Genomic DNA, 25,605 nt, shown 5'->3' with positions numbered 1-25,605 from the left:
GAGACACAGAATCTGAAACAGGCTCCAGGCTCTGAGCAGTCAGCACAGAGCCCGACGCGGGGCTCGAACTCACGGACCGCGAGATCATAACCTGAGCCGAAGTCAGATGCTTTAACCGACTGAGCCACCCAGGCGCCCCGGCTCACTATACATTTTTATTGAGATATCCTATGTGGGAGTTTACCTTTCTATTGAGAAATAAATATTTATATAGTATGTCATATGCTTATTTCTTCAGGTCCTTATTCTTGTCGTTTAAGTGAGGTTACTTTATAGGTACTGTGGTAGGCAACCTCCAAGTTGGTCTGCCAGTGATCCTATTTCCTGATAGCCATACCCTCGTGTAACTGTCTCCCTCTGAGTGTGGGCTGCATTTCAAGACTTGCTTCTCGGGAATAGAATGCAGGAGAGGTAATGGGGGTGGGGAGGTATTAAGAAATCGATTCGGTTACAAAAAGCCAGTGGCTTCCACTGTGCAAGCTCTCTCACTCTGAGTCAGACACTATGCTATGGGCCATAGCATATGGCTCATAGAAGCCTCGTTAGAAGCCAGGCACCGAGGCCCTCAGAATTGAGTCCCTCCAGCAACCACGTGAATGAACTTGGAAGCTGGCCCTTCCCAAGTTGATCTCTGAAATGATATCAACTTTGGCCAACAGTGAGACTAACCTCATGAGATATCTTAAGCCAGAGGCACCCAACTATGATGTATCTAGATTCCTGACGTACAAACACTGAGATAGTAAATGTTTAATGTTTTTTAAGTGACTGAGTGTTGGGGGAATTTGTTACCCAGCAATAGGTAATGAATACCATTAGTTACCCTTTTAAAAAATTATCCTAACAATGATGAGGATACAAAGATTAGGTTTCCTTCAGTTTATAGATTTCCATTTTAAACTTGGAAGCATTCTTTTTTTTAAATATTTAAATCTTTTAAAGATTTAAAAATCTTTATTTTTAAGAGAGAGAGAGAGAGAGAGAGGGAGAGAGAGAGAGAGAGAGAGAGAACAAGCAGGGGAGGGGCAGAGAGAGAGGGAGACACAGAATCGGAAGCAGGCTTCAGGCTCTGAGCTGTCAGCACAGAGCCCAATGCGGGGCTCAAACTCACAGACTGTGAGATCACGACCTGAGACGAAGTCAGATGCTTAACTGACAGAGCCACCCAAGCGCCCCACATTCTTTATTATACAGAATTGAATAATTAATGTTGTATCAATGTTGTACATTGAACTGAACAGAGTTTAATAAAATTGACTCAAAGAAGTAAATGCAATCTAAGTTGTTGTCTCTTATTTACTACCAAAACTTAATACACAAATAAGTGTATTATGATTGTTGAATAATTCTCTAATACTAACTGCAAGTTAAGAAAAAATTAATGTTTATTTATTTTTGAGAGACAGAGCGAGACAGAGCATGAGAGGGGAGGGGCAGAGAGAGAGAGAGAGAGAGAGAGAGAGAGAGAGAGAGAGAGACAGAATCTAAAGCAGGGTATAGGCTCTGAGCTGTCAGCACAGAGCCCGATGTGGGGCTTGAACCCGCCCAGGCGCCCCGCTAACTGCAAATTTAATTGTACTATTTATTCATCAGAAATTAAGAAGTGAAGGCTGACACACACAAAAAAGATCTTTAAGCTTAGAAATATCCATCTTAAACTTGATGTCAATATTTTTCCAATGATGTAAATACTGTCCTATGAAATACTGTTAGTCCCCAAACTTCTCACTTAAACTTGAGACTGGAAAAAAAATACTACTTGATTCCCTAGTTGGGGGAGTATAGATATACCATGAGGCTGATCTGAAGTATGAGGCAAACAAACCATCACCCCACGGCAAAGGTACCATATGTGATAAATGCCTGGACACACGTAAGACGGACCTAAAAGAGAACTCTCTGAGTTTCCTTACTTAGTTAGCTTTATGACTCTAGATAAAATATGCTGTCACTGAGAGCTGGTGTTAAGGCACAGGCCCACATTTGGAAAGCCAGAAGGCCAGCAGCCTGCAGCCCCTCCTTTAGTAGTCAAGTATTTTTCCTTCCCATTCCAACAGTAAGACATCCACCCTATAAACATCCTCATTGTCTCTGCCCAGCCTCTCTCCTAGTCCTATCATTTTTAGATATCGGATCTGCCAAATTTGATATATTATGTTTTTACTTATTTGGATATTCCTTCCCTAGGCACTCAGAGGAATTAAACCTTATAATTAGTAATGTCATGGATGAGTAATTATAAGGGCTTGGGGCGGAGCAAAGACATAGCATGTGCCTGGAAGAAAACACAATAGCTTCCATTTGACAAGTCCCTGTCCAAGCCTTGATACAAGCATGTGTTGAGGTCAATATCAAAGAGGAAAGAGCAACTCAGATTTGGACTTCGCCCAAGCCATTGGATTCCCCACTCCTACCTCACCATTGTATTCCTTCTGCTACAAAATGACCTACCAACCAATCCCACCCTCAACAGGCAACCCAAATATGTCGATGGTATCAGTTACAGATTTGCCATGGGACTGAAAAAGAGCCAGCAATGGGTAAAAGTTTTGGATGTTCTGATTAGTGCAGAACAAATTGGTACAAAGCCACCATGATTTATGGCAGATAGCCTGTGTTCATATAGCTACTCACCTGGGGCAGATACTTTATTATCATGCACAGACTAATCCTTACAACAATCTTACAGGGTAGGTCTTACTCATTAGAACCACCCCCCCCCCCACCCTGGGGCTTTAAAACAGTATTAGGCATTCAGCAGAAGCTAAATAATTATCTAGGAAGCTGAACAGAAGTAATGAGATAGAGCGAGCTCCTAAGATGAGTTCATCCCTCCCTATGCTGTAGCCAAGTCTATAAAGTGTAGTCCTCAGCCTAATCTAGGCTTGAGGTCAACTTAGATGTTTGAGGTGTCTGCTCTAGTTTAGCCAGAGCTAGAAGTCCTACAGGAAACTGAATATCATAATAACCACGGGTAATATTCATTTAATATTTATGATGGAATCCTCGATCTTATTATCACCCTCAGTTTGCAGAAGAGGAAATTAGGCCTGGAGAGATCAAATAATTTACACGAGTTCGCAAGTTTATAAAAATTTCAGAGTAGGAATTTGAACTCACATTGGTTAAAGTCCAAAACCCACATACTTAACCACTATGCTAAATTGCTTGAAAACACCTCAACTCTCTCCCTAATGAGCAGGACAATTCTAATTTCTGATGTGTTTCCTTATGCAATTCACTCTGAGTTCTTTTTCCTCTCAACTGCCAGTAGAAGCTGTCAAGTGAATGCTCGTGAGCAAAAATTTAGGAACATCTTACTTGGCTTAAAAAGGACTCCAGTGAGTATTTAAGTAACAGTGCCATCAAAATTCCTCCAAGGCTGTGATGGTCACTCTTCTTGCCATGTTTTTGTTTGCCAACATTAAGAAAAACCAAAAAACCCAGAGGAGAAATGCCTTGCATTAAAGCAGCCTTCTGTTAATGTGTAGTGCAGGGAAGTTTGTAAGAAGAGGTTTAATGAGGTCTCAGTTTTAAAGCTGAAACAAATGTCAACATTTGAAAACCAAGGGGGTTCACATAAAAATCCAGATTTCTGGCTTCTCTTAAAATAGGAGATCTGGCAACCCTGGGCAGGCCCTCCTACATGGCAATCACAGGCTGCATAGAAAAACAGCTGCCTTCTCCATGGGCCATGTGCCCTCTAGTTTACCATGCTCCCCAAAATGATCCTAATTAACTTACTTTGGGCTCCCTTGACTCACAATCACTGCCAGGCCACAGCCAAACATTTCTCTCCATTATTTGAATACCATAATAATAAAAAATGGACTTAAACTCTGAACATGGCTTAACGACCGAGAAATCAAGTAGAAAAGTCTGGTGAGGAGTGTGGATAGGTAAACAGCAGCTGATAAATGGCATTGACCAACTAGCCAATCTGTCTTGAATACTTGGGAGTCAACCTTGTTCCACTGGCCTTACTGAATTGTGGGGAACTTTACTCTCAGCCGTCCTGTAATATTGGTCTGTGGCTAGTTGATGCTTGACAGGACTGCTAGGCAAAATTCTACGATGATCCCAATGGCCCACACCCTCACTTCTGTGATTGTACTACATACAGTACATCCATCCAAAGATGGAGAGATTTTGCAGATGTAATTGAGGTTTCTAATAAGTTAATCACAAGGGAGAGAAAACGGATTAATTCAAAAAGGGGCTGGGTCTGATTAGAACAAATGAGCCCTTTAAAACAGGGTACAAGCCGTCCCTGAAGTCAGGGGCTCAAAGAAGAGACACTCTCCAGAAGAGACACTTGAAGAAACAAGTACATGGGAGTTTTACAGTTGCAAGGGAATGAATTCTGCCAACAGCTGAGCTTGGAAGAAGACTCCAAACTTCAGAGGAGACCACAGACCTAGGTGATGTCTAGACTGAGTCTTGTGCAACCCTAAATAAATCCTTTCAACTAGAACGCAGGTAAGCCATGTCTGAACTCCTGACCCACGGAATGATCTGTGTGATAATAAATGTACATTGTTTTAAGCTGTTATTAAATTCGTGGTAATTTGTTATATACAAACATAAACCAAATATGGCATCTGCCATCATTAGTTGTAATAATTCCAGTAGCCTCCACCTTTTAAGGGACCACCAGGTGCCAGTTACTATGCTTTGCATTTCTCAATACTATCTTAGTTTTAATGCAGACATACGGAACAACTTGAAAATATATTCTTTATCTCAATAGGATATATTCATTAAAAAAAATCCAACAAATAGATATTAGAATATAAAAGGGAAAATGACGTAAGATTCCTTTCAGTAGTTTCAAAGCATGTGTCTTATTTCAAATATCTTTTCCTTCAGTTTAGCATGCATCCTAATTCCAGATTTTCTTTAATACATGAAAATTAAATTAGAGTGCCTTTGTACATTTGAAGGGCCGTGCTCATCTAAATGACAGCTGGTTACAAGAAGGAAGGATCAAGGCAAGAATCCTGCAGCCTGTTTACGTGCACATGCGCACAAGCAGACATCCACTCTTAAGTCCACGAGAGGGAAGGCTGACAATTAGCATTAAAAAGGACGTGGATATTCCCCTGGGAAATAAATGGGGCTGTGTTCTTAATAAAGGGGCAGGAAGAAGAGACTCTGTGAAGGAAGAAATCGTGCAGGCTGAGTACCTTTGATTGGAAAAGATGAGAAAACTGAATTAAGATCTTAGTCCTAGATGACGAATAGGACAACACATGAAAATTTTATCCCAGGTCGGTTTTTTAAAAATCCCTCTCGACACATCTGTGTGATCAATTTACAATGTATTCCTATTGCCATCCTTGATCTATTAGTTTCTAAGTCCTCTGAGAGAGCACACTTACTCGCTTGGAACTTTGTGTTATTGTTTGTGCTTCGAATCAGCTGAAATGCCTTTTGAAATCCCACTGCATGCTGGGTAGGACTGTCCAAAGACTTGACGCTGCTGACGAAGGTGGCCATTTTCCTTTTTGTCTCACTGGTGGCTGGAGACAGGAATGTCTTATAGCACTGGTCGAGTGAGCACGTCCTGACCGTGTCGGCCACAGTCAGCACAGAGATCTGGAGGGCAGAAAAAGAAATCTTGTTATCTTATCATTTGAAAGTTTTTGTTTGTTTCTTTGTTTTTTTTTCCTAATTCTGGAAAAGCCCAAGAACTGAGAAGGCCTACAGAACAGTTTCTGAGAGTTTAAAAAATAAATGTTTGGAGGCATAAATCTATCCAATTTGAAAAGGATTAGTTAAGGATTGGTAATGGGGAGGGACTCTAGAGTTTGTTTTTTTGTTGGTTTGTTTGTTTCAAGATGAAGTCAGCAGTATGGTGTTCTTCTATAACATTAAGAATAAACGTTGCATGCAGGGAAAAATCTTAGCAAGTACTAACCGTCTTGGTTTTCCAATTGGACGTGGGGTGAGGGTAAAGCCACAGAGTGTTTTAAGCAACTAGATTAGTCAGTAAAACCTTAGGAGCTGAAAAAGTCAAAATGATGAAGCACAAAACGTCCACACGCAACAGATTATCATTAGCTATAAACACACCTGTCTCTGAGGTATCCTAGAGATTAGGACACCTCTAGAAGCCTTCCCTTATCCCACACTTCTCATAAATGTTGAGATAAAGTTCAGCCATCCACCAGCATCAAGCCCTTGTCCTTTTCCCCCCTCAGCACACAACTTCCAGTGTGAAAGTCACAGCTTATTGGATATCTTACCAGAAGCCATGAAGGAAGAAGCACAAGACTTGGCTTGGTGGGGGCGATTGTAAAAGAGATTTGGAAACCAGAGTCGGTAGCTGCTTGCTCAAACAAGAATAAAAACCAAACCAACTCTCTTTTCCCAAAGTCATTTTAAATATGGATTTAAAAATATAGATCATAAAACATAAAGTACTTTTTGAAGGGCAATGAAGGAAGATTCAGTTGCCACAGGGGTCACTGGGGTAATGGTCACCTTATCATGTTCATCGATGGCGCTGAGGATGACCCGGGCAGCATCCTTGGCGATCTGAAGCTGGGTGTCCGTGACAGAAGCCCCATGGTCCAGGATCACTACTATGTGCTTTGACTGTGGCCGGACCGTGGAGACGTAGATAGGTCTAGAAGGGGGAGAAGCTCTCTGGGGTCAGTCCTGGTTTAGGTAAAAAGACCTCAACCTACACAGCTGTGAACACTACAGATGCGCAGGCATTTGATGTCCATGTGTTTTTCCAGGGATGGCACAAGGATGGAGAGATCAGCTGGCAAGGAGAAATGGTATTGGTGCACTGAAACACTACCTTGAGACAATAGTAAACATAGAACAGGGACTGGTAACTTAGGTCTTCCAAAGATTAAAGCAACTGGGAGGAGATCTTAAGAAGCAAATTCAGTTGGTGGAGCATGTGACTCTTGATCTTGGGGTTGTGGGTTCGAAGCCCACAATTGGGTATAGAGATTACATAAAAAATAAACTTGAAAAAAGGGGGGGCAGCAAATACTTTGGGGGCTGGCCTTTTCAACATACTTGAAAGGCAATGCTCTCAGCTGTGTGTGGTGATACTGCTCAAGGTTATCCAATAGTCAGCTACAGAAAATGGAACTGGTGGCCCTTCGGGCTGCAGAGACCGCCCAAGAGGGAGAGGACGGTCCACTCGCCCATGCCACGTCCTCCTCTGCAGACGTACAGAGTGGGGCTGTGCTAAAAGTGAGGCAGACTGGGATCCGTGAGCACACTGGGCAGCCTTCAATAGCAGGTTTGGTTTGTCTCCACCAGACAAAGCTAACCGCTTAAGAGGGCCCTTTCCTTTCTATACTAAAGCAATTCACACAGGTCAGCCACCAAAAGGCCCCTTATCTGAGCATTTAAAACCATGCCATCAAATTTGTCCAAGCCTGTGATAGCAGCTCTCCTTGCCAGGTTTTTGTTTGCCAACATTAAGAAAAGGGGGTGGAGGGAGGGTGGGGAAGGTCCAAAGGAGAAATGCCTCCCATCAAAAGCAGGCTTCGGCTAATGTGCAGTACAGGAAGGCTTGTGAGAGAGGTTTAATGAGGTCTCTATTCACAGTTTTAAAGCTGGAACAAATTAGGGGGAGCTTAAGAAAGCAAGTCAGCCTCAAGAGAATTGTTTAGTGACACCCCTAAAACCTAGATTTTTCCATGAAATGTCAGATGCCAGTTGAGTCACAAAAGCCTGGGCACAAATTAAGAAATATAGGCAAAGTTCAAAAAAAAAAAAAAAAAAAAAAAAAAAAAAGAATCTTTCAAAATCTGGCCAAGTTTACACTTTTGTTCTCAAGCCAAATGTCCTACATTAACCCTGAAGTACCACCGCACTTTCACTAGTCAGTAACATTAAGCCAGTAGGGAAATGGAATAAAAGAATCCAGGAGAGATGGCTACAGAAATGAAAGAGAAACCAGAAAGGAAGCAAATCTGACTATCCCAACACGGACAACCATGTCAAATACTGAACTCTGCACATCTTCCAGGCAAGGTGAGTGAATTAAAAAAACAAGAAACAAAAAACAAAAACAAAAACAAACCTAGCATATCTCCTTTCCAACTCAACCCATATGAAATGAAAAGCAGAATGTGTTCACACTGTCACAATAAGTTGTTAAAAAACTGTTTTAGAGGGATGTGTAAATAGTAACATTAAATGTAAAATCAGGGAATCAGTCCCCACAGCATGATTTGTATCCACGGGTTCCTTTCTTGTGAGCTCTGAAAACCCATTCCACATTTCAAAGGATGTAGAGAACTTGCAACAGTTAAGTCAAGTAAAGAGCTGGGAACAGCAATCTATGAGGGGAGGAACCTGGATTACTACTTGGCCAAGGGAAGACAGCCTTGAGGGTTGGTTTAATGCAGATTCAGAGTGGATATGCATGAAACCTTCCAAGTGGAGGTGAGTGCTGATGATTTGTGACAAGGCCCTGCTTGTCCTTCTGGACTTTCCCTCATGGGTGATTCATTAACAGCAGCATGCCAGTCAAACTATCTTCTTAGAAGTAAATGCAAATTAGATGGTTCATGGGGTCTCTGGCCTCTCCTTAGATGAGCCAGACTAGACCCAAGGTCATGGCTTCTGGTCTAGTCTCTAAGACACTGAAGTCTTCAATCAGGATGTCTAGAGAGGGAACAGAAGAAACCATACCAACAACACAAAGATCTTTCTAGGAAAAGCACAGGAGAGGTATTTTCCCTGGGGACAATTTTAGACACAATTTAAAGTAAAGATAAAGAGGGGCTAAAGGGATGGCTAATTCAGACTCCGAAAAATGGCATGAAAAACGAACATCTTGCACTAGCTCCCGATTTTCTGGCATCAAACATCTGACACTGTGAAGGGAAGCTGTAGGGATTCAAAAGGGAAGTACCTTTGCCTAAGGGGTTCTGTAAATTGATGAGTCTTGTCATACAAATGAGCTCACCATTACCACCCTTCTGGCTAAACGGTACACACTCCACTCATTTCCGTGAGAAGAGCAGGGATGTTAACCATCTTCAATCCAATGTGTTCTGGACAACCTTAAAACTTCTAGTAGCTCAGATTGCATGTAAATTTCAAAAAGATGGCTAAGCGCATTGTCACAGAAAGGAAGGCTGGGAATCACAAAGTCCACTCTGAGACAGGCTATGAAGTCATGTAGGGTGGCACTTTAGAGAAAGGATTATCATTTCTGTCTCATCAAAGATGCCTGAAGCTCAAAACAACCTGGGCGCCTCCAACAATTTAATTTCTTTAGTGAATATTTTGTTTTCTTTGGCTTGTTAGACAGCTTATAGACAAACTCTGGGCTTTATCATTTGCCCTTCCTAGCGTTTCCATAGCCACACATGCTCAGTGGTGAAATCATTTCAGAACAAGTTCCTGAAATCACAGCTTCGAGGCAGAACCATGTATGTAAATGAGGAGTCTCTATTTCACACAGATGACTCTTAAGTAGTAATTAAAACCTTAGCATTTAGCAAGCAAGTCAACATACCTACTCCGATGCTCATAGCTGCCCTTACACCGGAACTTGTGTGCTGGGAAAACAGTGAAAATTCCTTCTTCCGAACTGAAATATTGCCACTTAATTCCAGGGTTGGATTTCAGGTTGTCTGCAAGAACTGGAGTGGGGAAAATGAAATATAACCACCAAATCCACAGGTGCAGGCAGGCACTGCTCCTTGGGCATCTGTTTTGCATAAACTGCTTGTAGTATGAAGAAATCCCACTAGATCTAAGGCTGTAAATTTTCCACTAAACATTTTCTTTCTGCTCCTTAAAAAACACCCATGAATAGAAAAATGTAATGAATGCTTCAGTCAAGCGAAGCTATTATTCTTAACACTGCATGGTGACACTCTATGTCCTGGAATATTTTCCCAGCATGAATGATTCATTTGCACTAGCCTCTCCCCTCAGTAGGTTCGTCCCTGTTGGACCAGCATACACTTTCTGGCTTGGGGTACATTCTCTAATTGTGGAAAAGAGTGACATTAAAGGGCTAGTCTCCAGAGGGACTAGACCCATGACCTTGACCCTGTTCACTCCACAATGAGGAAAATAGCACAGATGGTACTTGAAAGGTCAGAACCACCATCATTCAGTAATCGCTTATAGAGTGATTCTAATGTGTCAGTACTGGGATCCAGGCTTTCCTTCATGTTATCTCATTTAACCCCTAAAACAGCTGTATGATGAAGGCAGTATTATTATTCCCTACTTTGGACTTTAGAACATATGCCTAGAGGGGCGCCTGGGTGGCTCAGTTGGTGAAGCATCCAACTTTGGCTCAGGTCATGATCTCGAGGTTCATGTGTTTGAGCCCCGCATCGGGCTCTGCACTGGTGTTGCAGAGTCTGCTTGGGATTCTCCCTCTCTGCCCATTCCCCACTTGCACACTGTCTCTCCCTGTCTCAAAATAAATTAAAAAACTAAAAAGAAAAAAAAAAGAAAATGCGCTTAGAGAGCTTAAGTGATTTGTCTAAAGTCTCATCAGTAAAGGATCATGTCGGGATTCAAGCCTGGGTGTCCTGGTTCCTATGTTCTTACCACGCGGTATCGCCTCCCTTCCTATGTACACTGTATCCCGCCGATGCCACTGACGTGCAGCAGGAATGACAGCTACCTTACCGCATGCAGACCTGTCCCCAAACCTCCATGAAGCCTTGCTTATCCTCTCCCTTCTCTGATGCCCTTCTGACTCTCTTCCCCACTAAATCAGTTACAAATTATACACTCACTATGTGTACGTTACTGCTTTATGTGCTGCAGGATACACACAGTTGAGCAAAAACCAAGCCCTGTTTCAGTAACTGATCCACCAGAAGACTTACATAGCAGGTCATGGGGCTGAAAGCAAGGGCAGGAGGAGTCTGGGCAAGGGCAAAGGCAAAGAGAAAGCGCGAGGCGCATTTGACAAGAATGTATAGAAGCTCTGACCGCCACGCGGCCACCCTGGAGTCTGGTTCAGAGGTCGGCAAACTCTTGCAAAGAGTCGCAGAGTCAAGAACTCTGGCTTTGCAGACCAAGCAGTCTCTGTTGCAATGCATCCGACTCAGCAGCTGTAATGCCATAGCAGCCAGGACACGGACAGCCGTAAGTGTGAGGGTGTGCCAATTAGAGTTTATTTACAAACAATCAGCGGCGAGCTGGATTTGGTCAGTGGGCCTTCAGTTATAGTGCTGGTCCCCTGACTGCACTGTGTGTGATATGCACTCCACAGAGGGCCTAAAGCATGGTCAGTGCCTCACGCTTTCAGTGATTACCCCACCAAACATACACTGAGAAAGTGCAGCGTATTTTATCCTCACAAAAATTCTAGGAGTAACAAATTATTATCCTCAAGTTACAGACCAAGAAGCCCTCTCAGAGTTTCCTGGCCTCCCTGAGGGCTCCCCTCGGACAAGACGGCAGTCAAGCACGCGTGACCACAATGCCGGTGCCCGTCCTACTCTGCCAGGCAGAGGTCAAGGTCAACACCTGGACTCAGGCGACCACGCTCTCCCTGGAGACCCATGGCTGAGGTGAGTGCATGTCACCATGGAGGCGGCTCTTTCTCTGGGGGTCTGAAGCGTTCGCCTTGATCTCATGTTAGCACTGGTCTTGAGGCAGCCCTGCCGAGCCGGCAATAGAAAGGCAAACACTGCCTTTGGAAGTAAAGCTCAATGACCTCATTTAAAAGTAACATCTGTAACAATAAACAGGCTACAGTGAGACTATTAAAAGGGGAGCCAAGGAGAGCGAGAATGTTTTAAAAATAAATCAGAATTCATACAGTGCATGATACATTTAGTCTCCCCACAAAAGATCATTTTGGTTCCTTATAATCATTCCGCCACTAGAGCGTAAGTATCAGGCAAGGTTCCTCAAACCCTCCTGCTGAGAACTCCTTTGGCATCTGATTAAATTTCATCCATTATTCGGTACTAGCAGAAGATGATGGATATGATGGTAATGAGGACCCCAGGGCCCAGCAGCAATCTATCACTGTGGTGTGAACCCCAACTGGGCCCCTCTCTGACCTAGATGTGGAGGTGACTAGAGGCCTATTTTCCACACAGGCAACCCAGAGGCAGCTTCCCCCATTCCTAGAAGTTAGTGAGGTGTTGGGGCCACTGGATAACTTGGGCCGGGGTGCTGCATGCTCGCTCTTTCCTCAGAAATGCTGGACACTGTCCAGGAAAAGGCTGGGCATACGTCCAACCTGCCGGCCCACGATGCACAGTGTTAGGTTTTAGGCTATCAACGGGTAGGACCTGTATTCGTCTCAACTGCTCTGCACACCTAACTCAGACAGACACATGTGAAGGTGGCAGTAAATGGTTTCTTCTTCCCTGGAGCTTCTGCCCAATTGGAAGCTACTACAGTCTCTGAAATCCTCCCGCATCTTACCTCTCCCACCTTCTGGTTAGAGTAATTACTTTTCCGGGTAACTTTTCGCTCCTCCATCCCCAGAGTCGGAGATCCTTGAGGACAAGTTCTGTATCAGAGTCACCTCTGTGCCCTGAGCAGAGATGCCCAGTTCTCTTCACATCAAGGTGCTCCCTCCGTGAGAGCTGCAGGGTTGAAGTGTGCAGCATACAGGCTGGGAGCCTCTGCTCAGAAGTACTCTTTCTCAGCCATCTGTGACACGTTTGTTTTAACCAACTCTCTTCTAATGCCAAATCCAATTAAAGATCGATATCGTGACCCAATCAATATAGAGCAAGGATAACGATAACAGTGGACGCTCTGTTCTCCCAACACCACTGCCAGCGTGACAGGCACAGAAATAGGTAATTAGAGAAAAAGCCTGCTTGTCTGATGATTTCGGGAGATGATACATGTCAAAATATATCAATTGTATGTTCCACTTGTGAAGTTTATGGCCTGTCAATTATGTCTCAATAAGGCTGATTTGATAATAAGACAGTGAAAGTTTACTGAGCATCGTACAGACCAGTTTTACACACAGTGTGCCGATTTTCATAATTACTTTAGGAATTTGTTATTATATCCGTTTTACAGATGCTGAATGAACTTGCTCAAGGGCAGAGTCATGATTTGATCTAGGTGTGTCTGCCTCCAAAGCCACATGCTCTTTCCAGAGCACGACAGTGCCTCTACGAGGTCAGTGAATAGATGCTGAATGCATTGGCAATCAGCAGATTGAAAAGTCTCTTGAGAGGCAGAATATACAAATGTTGGTGTTTCTCAATCAAAATAACCAGCTGCATTAGTGTGTAAATATACAATGTGAATAAATTGCAATTAAGAAGGCACGTGACAGAAAGGATAGGACAATGGCAAGAAGACTTAAGCTAATGTGAGCATTTAATCTTGTGAGAAAAAAACAAATGGCTGAGCTGCTAAAACTGGCCCACGCCAGCTGAGCAGTCCAATGTCACGGGGTTCACCACTGACCCCACAGGCTGGCTTAGCTGGAAAAGGGCACAGACACATACTGTAGCTCAGAAGGCAGAGTCAAGCTAATTATAACACTCAGGACTCTGAGTGACACTAAGCCATTAAAAGCATATTTTAGAGAATAGAGTTTTTATGCAGCTGAGAAACTATATCACTGAGACCTCTTAATTATTCTGTAGGTGTTCAACAGATTGGAGGGGTCTTTCACTGTCAATTTGAATAAACATAAGAAAGCCCGTTGGACACAGGCCCAATGCTATTTTGCACTATTTAATTTGGGTTGGCACTTAGGAACTAGAAGAAAGATGCTGATAAATCAGAATGGACTGGGAATAGGAAGCCATGGATTTTGGTCCCATCTCTAAGACTGGCAAACTCTCTGACCTTAAATCTACTCAACTGTACAGCATCCAAAGGCATCTTTCTAAAATGCAAATCAAATCCCAACATGGCTTTGCTGAAAACCCTCCCAAGTTTCCAACTGTGCTACAACTCACATTGCACCCAAAACTGATAAGGCCCTGCACCATCTGGCCCCTTCCTACTCTCCATACTCACTTTATATATACATATACACACGTATATGTATATATATGGAGAGTACATATATATATAAAGAGAGAGAGAGAGGAGAGAGAGAGAGAGAAAATGAATCTTAAGCAGGCTCCAGGCTCAGCGTGGCTTCAGCCCCATGACCCTGGGATCATGACCTTAGCCGAAATCAAGAGTCAGACACTCAACTGACCCCACTCCAGGCGCCCCGCTCTAACCTCACTTTTACCCTCTTCAACTCACTACACTGTATGTCAAGAGCTACATCTCTCAGTTCGGCAAATGTGCCAAACTCTCCACACAAGGTGATCCTTAGCCCGGAAGAACTCTTTTACCGTCTCAGAGAGACCTTCCCTGACTGCCCCCCGCCCCCCACCGCAATTATCCTCTTGCATAGCTCCCTGTATTTTCCTTATAGCAAAAGTTAGTAATGGTCAGTGTACTGATTTTGTGGCTATGTTTCAGGTCTCTCAGGCAGACTTGCCATAAGCTCTGTGAGGGCAGGAGCAGAGTCTGGAGCCAAGTTCATCACAGAGCCTGGTGCCTGCCTCGTTTTAGGAAGCACTGAGTCGCTAACTGCTAGATGAACCAGTGAATGATGGCATTGGCCAAGGCTCTTCACCTCTGCCCCCAATGAACTCTCACAATGTCCTCTTCTCTAGTCTCTACGTGATGGATTTGGACGAGGTTATTTCCATAGATCCTTTAGAAACCAAAGAGAAGTAAGAAGGGTAACGAATGAGGGTCAATAGGAAGGAAGGAAGAGCAAAGATTTACAATTAGAAAGAGCAAATTTCTAACGGACTTTGATCAAGTTTATGCAAAAAAAAAAAAAAAAGGAGGAAAAAATTAGTATTCTTACTTCCTAGTAACTTAGAATAACTTGGTAGTCAGTACTAAGAGATGATTATTATTGACCCAAGAGTAAGGAAAATGTCCAAATAGGACCAAGAAACATTTAGACAGAATGAGAGAGAAAATTCATATTGGCCTTTAACAAACGAGGGGGTTCCCGTGACAACTCCTTGTTCTTTAAAGGCAAGCTCTGTTCCCCAGGTCACTTTCTGTGTAGCTTTCAACAAATTTGCTATTTTTCTCTCATAGTTCCTATGTTAATTCTAGCAAAGACAAATTCAAAATACCTAATGGCTTATTTTTCTTGAATCACAACACGCAAATCGTTGTCGGAAAAGCAGCTAAAAAATGTTCCTTTCCGGGGTGTCTGGCAGGCTCAGTCGCACAGCATGCGATTCTTGATGTCAGGGTCGTGAGTTTGAGCCTCACGTTAGAGGCAGCGTTTACTTTAAGAAAAATGTGCCATTCCCCTTTATAGGCGTTCTTTATTTCCCATTTATTGAGTCTCAAGATTTGTCTGCATTCAGTGTAGTATGCTGTCTGTGGAGAATTCTAACATATGGGCTCCAGATCCCATGGCCCCCAAATATTTCCCTTCCAATTTCACCATCTACATCTGACCATTCTTCCATCAGCTTCTCTAGTCAAAATGAAACCATGTCCCCAAACTCCTTGACTGCCCTTTTTAATGCTTAAACCACCAGGCTGATGAGAAATAGATGGATTACAAATTGCTTGTAGTTGGGCTGTGACTTTGGTTTTTCCTGATGGTATTATCCACCAAAGGTAGAAACACAAAGAAATTGCTCTGTAGTAGAAAGCTTGCCTCCCACCTCAAGGAACTCTGGCCTTTCTGATGCCCAGCCCAACACTACTCAGCTAAACACACAAAGCTATCTACCTCCCACAGCTTGCCAAATATAAGATACAAGAGCTGTCCTAAATACACAGAATGGCAGGCAGGCAGGCGCGCGCGCGCACACACACACACACACACACACACACACACACACACACTTCCCCAAAAGACCAGAAATACAGAGCACATTTCAATAATATTCTGTGCAACAGCAATCATTTTGGAGGGGAATAAAACAAACATTTTTAGGACTCCAAACCAAATTTGTGGCATTATACCCTGTATCACACCTTCCAGTTCCTACTCCTAGCTCCCTTCTAGAGCATCATTTTACCACATATTCTGGAGGAGCCATATTTCATGGACCCTCAGACACTGTTTATATGTTCAGGAGTGGTAGGCATATTGAGTATTTGGTCATGTACCAGGCACTTTGCGAAGTCTTTTATACAGATTATCCCAGTTAATTCTCATTACAACCTTTTGAGGTAGGTTTAATTTAGCATTCAGGTAACCAAGGCATATAGAGGTTAATCTTTCAAGTGTCTGACAGCTAAGCAAGAGCCAAACAAGAGTTGAAGGCTTCCCGTGGAGCTTTACCAAAGAGATATTATTATTCCCATTTTAAGCCAAGCATATTCTGCCTCAGGAATGGAAGAGTGACCCTAAGCTCTGACCCCTGAATGGGCTCCAGGCCATGTAGCCCAGTGATTCTTCCACCACAATGACCATGCTAGTAAAAGGCCACTGCCAAACTTAATGACAGCTGACCCAGCTAATCCCACTGTATTTACTTCAGTCTAATATGAAGGAGAGAACATCCTCAAATCTCTGGTTCTGCTCCAAACTCACAGCTCCTTGTATCCATTCTAGGTTATCTACATAATGCAAAACTAACCATTCCATTCTGTCCTTGATTCGGTTAAGACAGCCTGGTCATGGGCTCAGAGAATCCAGAATAAACTTCTGGGGCAATCTAGGATCAGTGTAGGACTTACTACTCTATCCCCTTCCTTTTAATAGACCACACCCAGAGGACCCAAAGGACCAGGTGATCTCCAAACATTCATGGAAAGGGTAGGAGAAACTTTGAACAGAGTTCTCAAAGCCTAGCTGATTGTCACAATCAGCTCTTGCAACCTACGGACTCCCAAGCTTTACCAAGCACCATTTTGAGTGGCCAGGTCTGGGCTGGGTTTTTGGACAAAGCACTCCAGGTGACTCTGACTGGAACAACTGGACCAACACATTTAACTCCATTGTCCCATCTGTTTCCTTAGTTCTACTTTCTTCCTAGACTGACTGTCCTCAGCATATAAACATTTTTAAGTTTCCCTAACTTAAAAAACAATGAAGTTTCCCTAACTTAAATGATTAGCAATAGCAGAAACAATAGAACACTTCCTTCATGCTATCTCTTCCCTAAGTTATCAGGGACCTTTCCCCTTGTTCGCAGCCAAACAACTTGGAAGAGTGATCTACAAAGATTCTCTGCTTCTTGCCATCTCATTTATCCCTCATCTAGCCATTTTGCTTATGCCATGGCCATCTCTCGACTGCCCCCTCCCACTTTTGGAAAACATGTAATAGTCTAGCCCAGTTTTCTTTTTCTTCCAGGCTAACTACACTTTCGTCCACTCTCCACAAAGCTCTCTGGCTTATGCTGCTTAAAAGTCTGTCAGCTTGTTGACTCCAAGCTAAAAAACAAATCAAAACCAAACCCAACCAAAACCCAACTCCTCAGAGTAATATGCAAGTGGTTAAAAACCAGCTTAGTGTTATCTTCATTTCCTGTTACTTACTCCCTCTTATACAATGATACCGATTGTGCTGGCTGCACTTTTTATAGATTTCTAAATGGGAAATGTACTTACCACATGCATATCACCAGGATAATTCCCGTTGTCTTTTGAGACTCAGCTCAATCTTAGAATCTGGGCTCAAGTGCTCCAGGGTACCTTTATCATTATAGCACTTAGCTGTATGGTAACTGTATTGTCTGTTGATCTTCTCCTTCCCTTCACTCCCCTCAATAAATACATATATAAAACTGTTTTGAAGCTTTGAGAGTAAAAATTCTGTCTTGATTATTTTGGTGTCTGCCACAGAAACTAGCATATATAGATGCTACCTGAGAGAAGCTCTTTAGGAGGAAGTACAAGGAATGAGTCATAGGTTGGTTCTGGATCTCACGCTTCGGTGACATGTAAAATGAAGCTGCTGTTAACTGACACATGGAACATGGAGAGGGAAGAGGTTGGCTTGGAAGAGTCTAAGACTATGGGTTTGATTTTAGACATAAAGAGTTTGAAATGTCAGTAGGCAGATTACAGGGATGGAAAAATCTCATCTTAAGCTGTCTGTGGTAGGAAGCCCATTGGATTAGGAGTCAGGACACATAATGTTTAGTCATCTCAATACCAACAATTTGTTTGACTTTACGTAGATCAATTGGGCCTGTTTCTCATCTATAAAATGGACTGGATACTTGTCTTTGGTATCCATGGTAAGAATAAGATGAAAACATGAGATGGTTTATGAGGTATTAAGAAGCAGAGCAGATTGATTTTCTTGTGTACATTGTGTGTTTGGACTCACCATAGTTAGTATCATGCAAATGTAGGATGATATTATTCATGCCCATAGTCTGTGTCATTCTATATACCTGGGATATTTATGTCTGATTTGCTGTGAAGCTAAAGAAACCAGCGCTACCTTGCAAGCAAATTACAACCACATTCTTTTCTTCACTAAGGTCCTTCAAAATGCTTGGCTCTTCCATTATAAAAACAAAAGCACAAAGCAAATCCTAGTCTCTCCCTCTCTCTTCCTTCCTTCCTTCCTTCCTTCCTTCCTTCCTTCCTTCCTTCCTTCCTTTCATTCATTCATTCATTCATCCATCAAAAAGCATTTACTGTGTACCTGCTATGGGCAGGTCACTAGATCAGGAACTCAACGAATAAAAACTAAATGAAAAGGAGCAGAGGATCAGGTAGATATTCAAGATAAAAAATTCAATTTCTAAGAATGTACCATAGAGTAAAATAATAAAGAAGAGTTGTAGCTGGGCCAACATGACTCTGAATGACAGCCCCCCAGCCTGCAAGCTCCCCCTGAGGTGGCTGAGGACTCCACTGAGACTGTATCTCAGCCCAACTTCTCCCACCGCTCAATCCCACTTCTTTCCTTTTCCCGCAGGCTGCCAGTCTCCATGAAGCGTGCCCCTAGTGAACCCAACCTGTACAACCGACAAGGAATTCTACCTATAAGAGTCAGGAAAGATGACAGAGAAGTTGGGCCCCGAGGAATGAGCAATATTTTACAAGTCAGAGAAGGCAGGCAGTGTATTTTAGGATCAAAACAATAACATAAGCTAAAGTATGGAAGAGTGAGAGAGATTGGGGATTTGAAGAAATGAAAGTGATTCCCTGAGGGTAGAGGGAAGAGGAGGAGGAGAAAATGGAGATGAAAGGCCTCTACTTTATCTTACAGGTGAGTCATCAGAGGTTTTTGAGAAATGGAGTTACAGAGCAGATGTTTGCAAAATATCTATGGTGTACAGAATATATTGAAAAAGAGAATAAAAGCAGAGAAACCTAGTGGGAGGTTTTTTATATTAATTCTGTATTTAATTCTATATTCTATATTAATTTCTATATTAACAGAAAGGTCTATGAAGATCTAAGTTTATTGTCATTAGCAGTGGAGAAGACAAAGGGATTCAAGACATATCTTTGAACTACGGATTCTGAGCCAGGTTGCCCCTTCAGTGCAAAGGGGACAATGAGAACTACATCACAAGTCAGCATAATACCCAGGAAGAAGCACACATAGTAAATGCCTAGTGAGGGGTCTTGTACATAGTAAATGCTTAACAATATCCACTCACTCACACTCTCATTTGATCACCAACTCAAGAGAAATCTGTTAAAACCTGGAGAAGTACTAGGGGGGAAAAGGTGAGGAAGAATTCCCAGTGTGACCAGGATGGAGGTGGAACTAATCGTGATAGTGAGCCCAGACTGGGGAGAAGTTTAGAGAAAAGTGAGCTGTCTGTTTAATTTTTGAGGTAGCAGGGTGCCTGGGTGGCTCAGTCGGTTAAACATCTGACTCTGTTTCGGCGCAGGTCACAATCTCATGGTTTATGAGTTCGAGCCCCACGTCCGGCTCCAGGCTGACAGTGCAGAGCCTGCTTGAGGTTCTGTCTCTCCCTCTCCCTCTCTCTGCCCCTCCCCCTCTCACTCTGTCTCTCAAAAATAAATAAATAAACTTTAAAAAAATTAATTTTTGAGGTAGCTACAGAATAATCACAGAGACATGTGTGTCTTAAATTTGGTTACTCCGTAAAAAAAAAAAAAAAAAAAAACTCAAATAGGCCACAGCTGGAATGAGAGATTTGGAATATTTCATAGCATGTGGTAGGAGCCAAGGTGCTGGCTAAATTGAGAACATTTGGGGAGATAACATTTAGAAGTGAGGAAGGTGAGTAAGAGAGGACATGTGGGGACATCTACCTGAGGAAAAGGAGCTTAAGAAGAAAAATGAAAAGGACTCAGAAGTAAACAGGTAAATGGTACAGAGTAATTTTATAGAAACCAAAGGATGACAGACCTTCAAAAAAGAAGTTTACCTGTCAACTACTACACAGGGGTCAAGGAAAACTGAAGAGGGGTCACCTGAAATCCCTCCAGGGGAACAATGATACAGTTAAAAAAAAAATTGGGACATTCTAAATGTTAAACTGGGGCAGACTGGTTAATTCAGGGATTTTTTTTTAAGTTTATTTATTTTATTTTGAGAGAGAGATAAAGAGGGGGAGAGAGAGAGAGAGAGAGAGAGAGAGAGAGAGAGAGAGAGGGAAAATCCCAAGCAGGCCCTGCACTGTCAACACAGATCCCAATGCGAAGCTTTATCTCACAAACCATGAGATCATGACTTGAGCCAAAATCAAGGGTTGGACACTTAACCGACTGAGCCACCCAGGTGTCCCTACTTCAAGGATGTTATACAATCATTACCACCATGATCTAGAAGTATATTTATTCACATATATACAAAGAAATGTTCAGGATATATTTGTTAACTAAAACAAAAACAAAACCAGGCTGTATCATTATGATATGTATTATGAGAGAAGATGCATATGAGAATATATGCAACTAATAAAATCTTCTGCAATCAGTATAAAAGGGTTGTTGTGACAAACTATAAGAAAGACTAGTCTTTGCAGTAGCACCCATTATAGGGCTGGAACTTGAAGGGGAATCAGTGAAGAAAAGAGGCCTCTGTATACTTAATTTTGTATATACGTGTACACACACATGTAAACTGAATCGCATAGCCTCAACAATCTAGATTTCTAAGTGACTGAATAGTTTTTTAATAGTATTTTTTTAATGTTTGCTTACTTTTGAGAGAGAGATAGAGAGAGAGTGGGGTAGGGGCAGAGAGAGAGGGAGACAGATGATCCAAAGTGGGTTGTGCACTGACAGCAGTGAGCCCGATGCGGGGCTTGACCCCACGAACCATGAAATCAGGACCCGAGCTGAAACTGGACGCTCAACCGACTGAGCCACCCAGGCGCCTCTAGATTTCTAAGTGACTGAATAGTTTTTAGATGTTATATGAATAATTATCACATCTCTTGTGACGCTAATGCAATCATGAAGCTCGGACAGTTAGGCATAAAAAGAAACGAGAAATTCCTAGTTTGATTTTTATTCTCTTATTTTAGGTTTTGAGATAGAACACAAGCTTTTCATTGCATTGGCATTAGCATACTGAACAGATAATTCCCATGACATTTTAAAGAAGAGAGAGAAGCCTACAACACACAATCTTTGGCATTCACAGAAGGATGCAGTGAAGCCCCTGAAAGTGGCAACACAGGCCCCGGTGCCCACCTGTGCCTCCGGCAGCATGTACCGCTGTAACCTGACTTACAGATGCCCTTACGCCCCATGAATCCCGTTTCTCGATGGAGACTGCGACGCTACCAAGATCGAAGTTTGCAACTTCAAATGAGGTCTTTAAATCAAACACAATATAAAAAAAGTCCAGGCACTTTTTCTTTTGGCAAGAAAGACTAACTCCCCCTCTGCTCACACCTCAATTGCATAACTCAAGGGAGCAAGAGGCAACTTTCCTTGGACTCTTCAAATAAACTCTCTTTAGGGATCAGGCTACACACAAGAAAATAGCTCAGCAGGAATTTAAAAAAAGAGAGAGACAGGGAGGGAGGGAGGGAAACTAGGGATAAAAGCAAGAAGGAATCTGAGCAAAACATTACCAGCACCATAATGTAACGCATGAACTGTCAAATGCTGGTTGCCTGAATGGAATCAGGGACAAGGAGTCAGTTTAGAAAGCAGAGATCTGGCAGGGGTAGGTTTAAGAAAAAGAATATACATGTGTGTCGGATGGATGGACACATGACCTAGTTTTGGCTAAATAAAGCTAAGAATGGTTTACAATTTTTGCGAGTCTGTTTCCAGCTAGTCTGAAAGGCAATCTGAAACTGTGTTATCAATTAGGGACCCATTGACGGATTATATACAGTCTGAAAGGGCCCGAGGCTGGACATCTTACAGATGTAAATATCAGACATGCGATAGCCTATGAAGTCCATTAATTCTGCTCTGAAAAGGGGCATGAGCTGTAGAGGAGGAAAGGGGGGGCCTCTGAGGTCACCCTCCACCATCTACCACTCCTCTTAAATTACAAATGACTGCTCAAGAATGTGGACTTTGGGATGCAGCCACTGCTTGGTGGAATGTCACAAAACTTCAAATACAAGCAAGTCAGTTTTCAAATACCTGAATATTGCCAAAAACTGCTTGTAAATCTAGCTATGTCAACGGTGCCGAGAACAACTCTCCTTAGGGTAGTATGTTACACTTGAGTCATGCTTTTAGAAATATCAGAATTCAAGATCTGATCTTTAACCATACACCTCTGTCCTCACCATCTTCTTCCTCCCCTTCCTGATTTTTTAAACTCCCTCTCCCCTCACTAATAACTACTGTAATGAAACAGAACTCTGTCAGGATTCCCAATTATGTGTTCAGAGGAGTTCTACTCTAAAACCTCAGTTACAGAAGATAATCTCAACGTAACGAAGAGGTCTTCAATACTGCTTCCTCTGGCTTTGCTCTTGGCCAATGATCTTGCTTCCTAAGTCTCTTGAGAAAACAATATCACAAAGAATGGAATGTCCACTACCTTGATCATTATAAGCATCTCTGCACACTTGCTCTTCCTTCCCTCCTCTTATTAAGAATGAACACTGTGCTTTTGGACCCTCTCCTTGGAATCCCACTATCTCTTGCCTAATCAAGGAAAAGGCTCCAGCAATTGTCACTCCTCTTGCTTCTGGGTCTTTAGCTTTCCTCTACTGGATCCTCCTCTTTGGCACACAACCATGCTATAACTCCTTTCAATTTAACACTCTCTTGACTCCACATGGCACTCCAGCTTTCCTTCCTTTCAGCAGACCCTGGCAGTTCATGTACTTACTGTTTCCAGCTCCTCTCCATTTTTAAGAGCTCGAACTAACCAGGATCATCCTATCATTCTAGTCTACTGATCTACCAAACAGCCCTCATTCAAGTTCATTGATGAGCGCCCCCCCCCCCCCCCCCCCCCCCCCGTTGCTAAATCCAAGATCAGGTTTCTTAGCCTTCATCTTACGGGGCCTACTTAACCCAGTTTGACCTCTCCTTGCTTCTTGAAATACTTTGTTCACTTGGCTTCAAGGAGATGGCTCTCTTGGTCTTCTACCAGATTGACTTCCTTTTCACATTCCTTTACTGCTTCCTCTTCATTTCAGTGACCTTTAAGCAGTAAAGTATCCCAAGACTCAGTCCTGGACTTCTTTTCCATTTTATCCACGGCTTCTTGCTAGATGACCTTTTTGGGTCTCATGATTTAAGTATTACCTATACACAATGAATCTCAAATTTCAGTCTCTAGTCTGACCCATTCCCCAGACTCCAGACTTGTATATCCAACTGCCTAGACAACATTTCTATGTGGATATTCTATTCTTTCATTAAAAAAATTTTTTTTAGGGATGCCTGGGTGGCTCAGTCAGTTAAGTGGCCGACTTTGGCTCAGGTCATGCTTTTGCCATTTGTGGGTTCATGCCCTGCATCAGGCTCTGTGCTTACAGCTCAGAGCCTGGAACCTGCTTCAGATTCTGTGTCTCCCTCTCTCTGCTCCTCCTCTGCTTGCACTCTATCTCTCTCTCAAAAAATAAACACTAAAAATTTTCAAAAAAATAAAACGAAAAAATTTTAAAAATATTCGTTTTTGAAAGAGACAGAGAAAGAGAGAGAGAGAGAGAGAGAGAGAGAGAGAGAATCTGAAGCGAGCAGGAGAGATGCAGAAGAGAGAGGGAGACAAAGAATCTGAAGCAGGCTCCAAGTTCTGAGCTGTCAGCACAGAGCCCGATGCAAGGCTCAAACCCAGGAACTGTGAGATCATGACCTGAGCCGAAGTTGGACGCTTGACTGAGCCACTCAGGCACCTCTCCATGTGGATATCTAATGCACATTTCAAACCCCACTTTTTTCAAACTGAAATGTTGATTCCTTGACTGTCACCAGTATTCTCTATCATAAAAAATGGCAACTGTCATTCTCATTGATAAGGCCAAATACCTTGGAAGTCCTTGCCAGCTCTTCTCTTACTCTCTCACACATTCCCCACCCCATCTAATTAATCAGCAAATCCTAATGGTTCTATCTGCAAAACACATTCAGAATCCAACCACTTCTCACCACCTTCACTGTTACTGCACTATTAATGCTATGGCCACCTGCCACCTAGATTTTGGGATAACCTCTTAAATGGTCTCCCTGCTTCCACTTTTGCCTTGCTATTATGTATTCTTGCCACAGCAGTGATAAACCTTTTAACCTAAGCCAAGTCATGACTCTGCATAAATCCTTTGTTCCTTGCCCTCACCTCTCTCCACCAGGACCTCCTATCTTATTCGCAGCAAAATCTGAAGTCCTTATAAGGGCCAGTAAAGTAAGGTCCTTGGTGATCTGGCCCCCAATTGCCTCTTTGGTCTCATCTTCTACTGTCAATCCTCACCCACTGAATCACACTTATAGTGGCCTTCTTGCTGTTACTGAGCACACTAAACATTCTCCTAACTCACACCCTTTGCCTGGGATACGTTTCCTCCAGTTATTCTTATGGTTTTTTCAAGCCCACTTATTCAGATCTCACTGATGAGCACTTTTATAAAATAAGAAGACTCCTCCCTCCTCCCCCCCCTCCCCTCCCCAGCCCAAAGTACCACTGTGTCTCATCCTTACATTGCTTTTCCTCCATAACATTCATCATCAGACATGTATATTTCCTTGTCCTTTTAAGATTTATGTCCCCCAGCTCCCAGAATATAAGCTTTTTGCTTTGTTTATAGCTGACCTAATACAAAGGAAAAGTATTTACCCATAGAAGGTGCTCAATAGGTACATACTAGGACTATTAATGATGGAGATATATCTTAACAATACACTCATTATTAGAAACAATGAAAACATATAAAATAAGGCAATGAGGATGGAGCCCTGGCTGCAGCAGCTTCCAGATCCTCCATGGTCTGGCCCACTGAGGTGAGAGATCCTGGCAGAAGAGTGTTGTTCTGGCTCCCAAGTGAGCATGCACCACCCTCAGCCTGGCCCCAGCCTGCACTTTCTCAAGTCCCAGTCACCTAGCCAGGAGGGTAATGGGAGTTTTGTTTAGAACCTTAGCACCATACTGAGGATCTATTATCAGATATGTATTATGAAAGGTACTCTCTACCAGAAAGGACTGAAAATAACACCGGAAAATAGTGTGTAATTCCTTATTGCTTTATTTTTTTCCTTGTTATACAAAGCAATGCATGCTTAATTTAAAATTAAGAAAATTAA

General features: G+C 42.6%; 1 protein-coding gene across 2 annotated transcripts in view; it reads right to left on the bottom strand.

The window, feature by feature from the left end:
• Positions 1-25,605, bottom strand: part of CACHD1 (cache domain containing 1) — a 209,003-nt gene that overhangs the window by 47,673 nt on the left and 135,725 nt on the right. For both annotated transcript variants that reach the window (XM_042997471.1, XM_042997472.1), the window contains 3 exons: positions 9,503-9,629; positions 6,487-6,631; positions 5,382-5,598 (listed from right to left, as the gene is read on the bottom strand). In XM_042997471.1, coding sequence (XP_042853405.1) covers positions 5,382-5,598; positions 6,487-6,631; positions 9,503-9,629 — 489 coding nt within the window. The remainder of the gene's footprint in view (positions 1-5,381; positions 5,599-6,486; positions 6,632-9,502; positions 9,630-25,605) is intronic.

The sequence above is a fragment of the Panthera tigris genome, chromosome C1, assembly GCF_018350195.1.
Source record: "Panthera tigris isolate Pti1 chromosome C1, P.tigris_Pti1_mat1.1, whole genome shotgun sequence".
NCBI lineage: Eukaryota > Metazoa > Chordata > Mammalia > Carnivora > Felidae > Panthera > Panthera tigris.
Note: the sequence above shows the minus strand (reverse complement) of the source record. Positions and strands in the feature narration are given on the sequence as shown.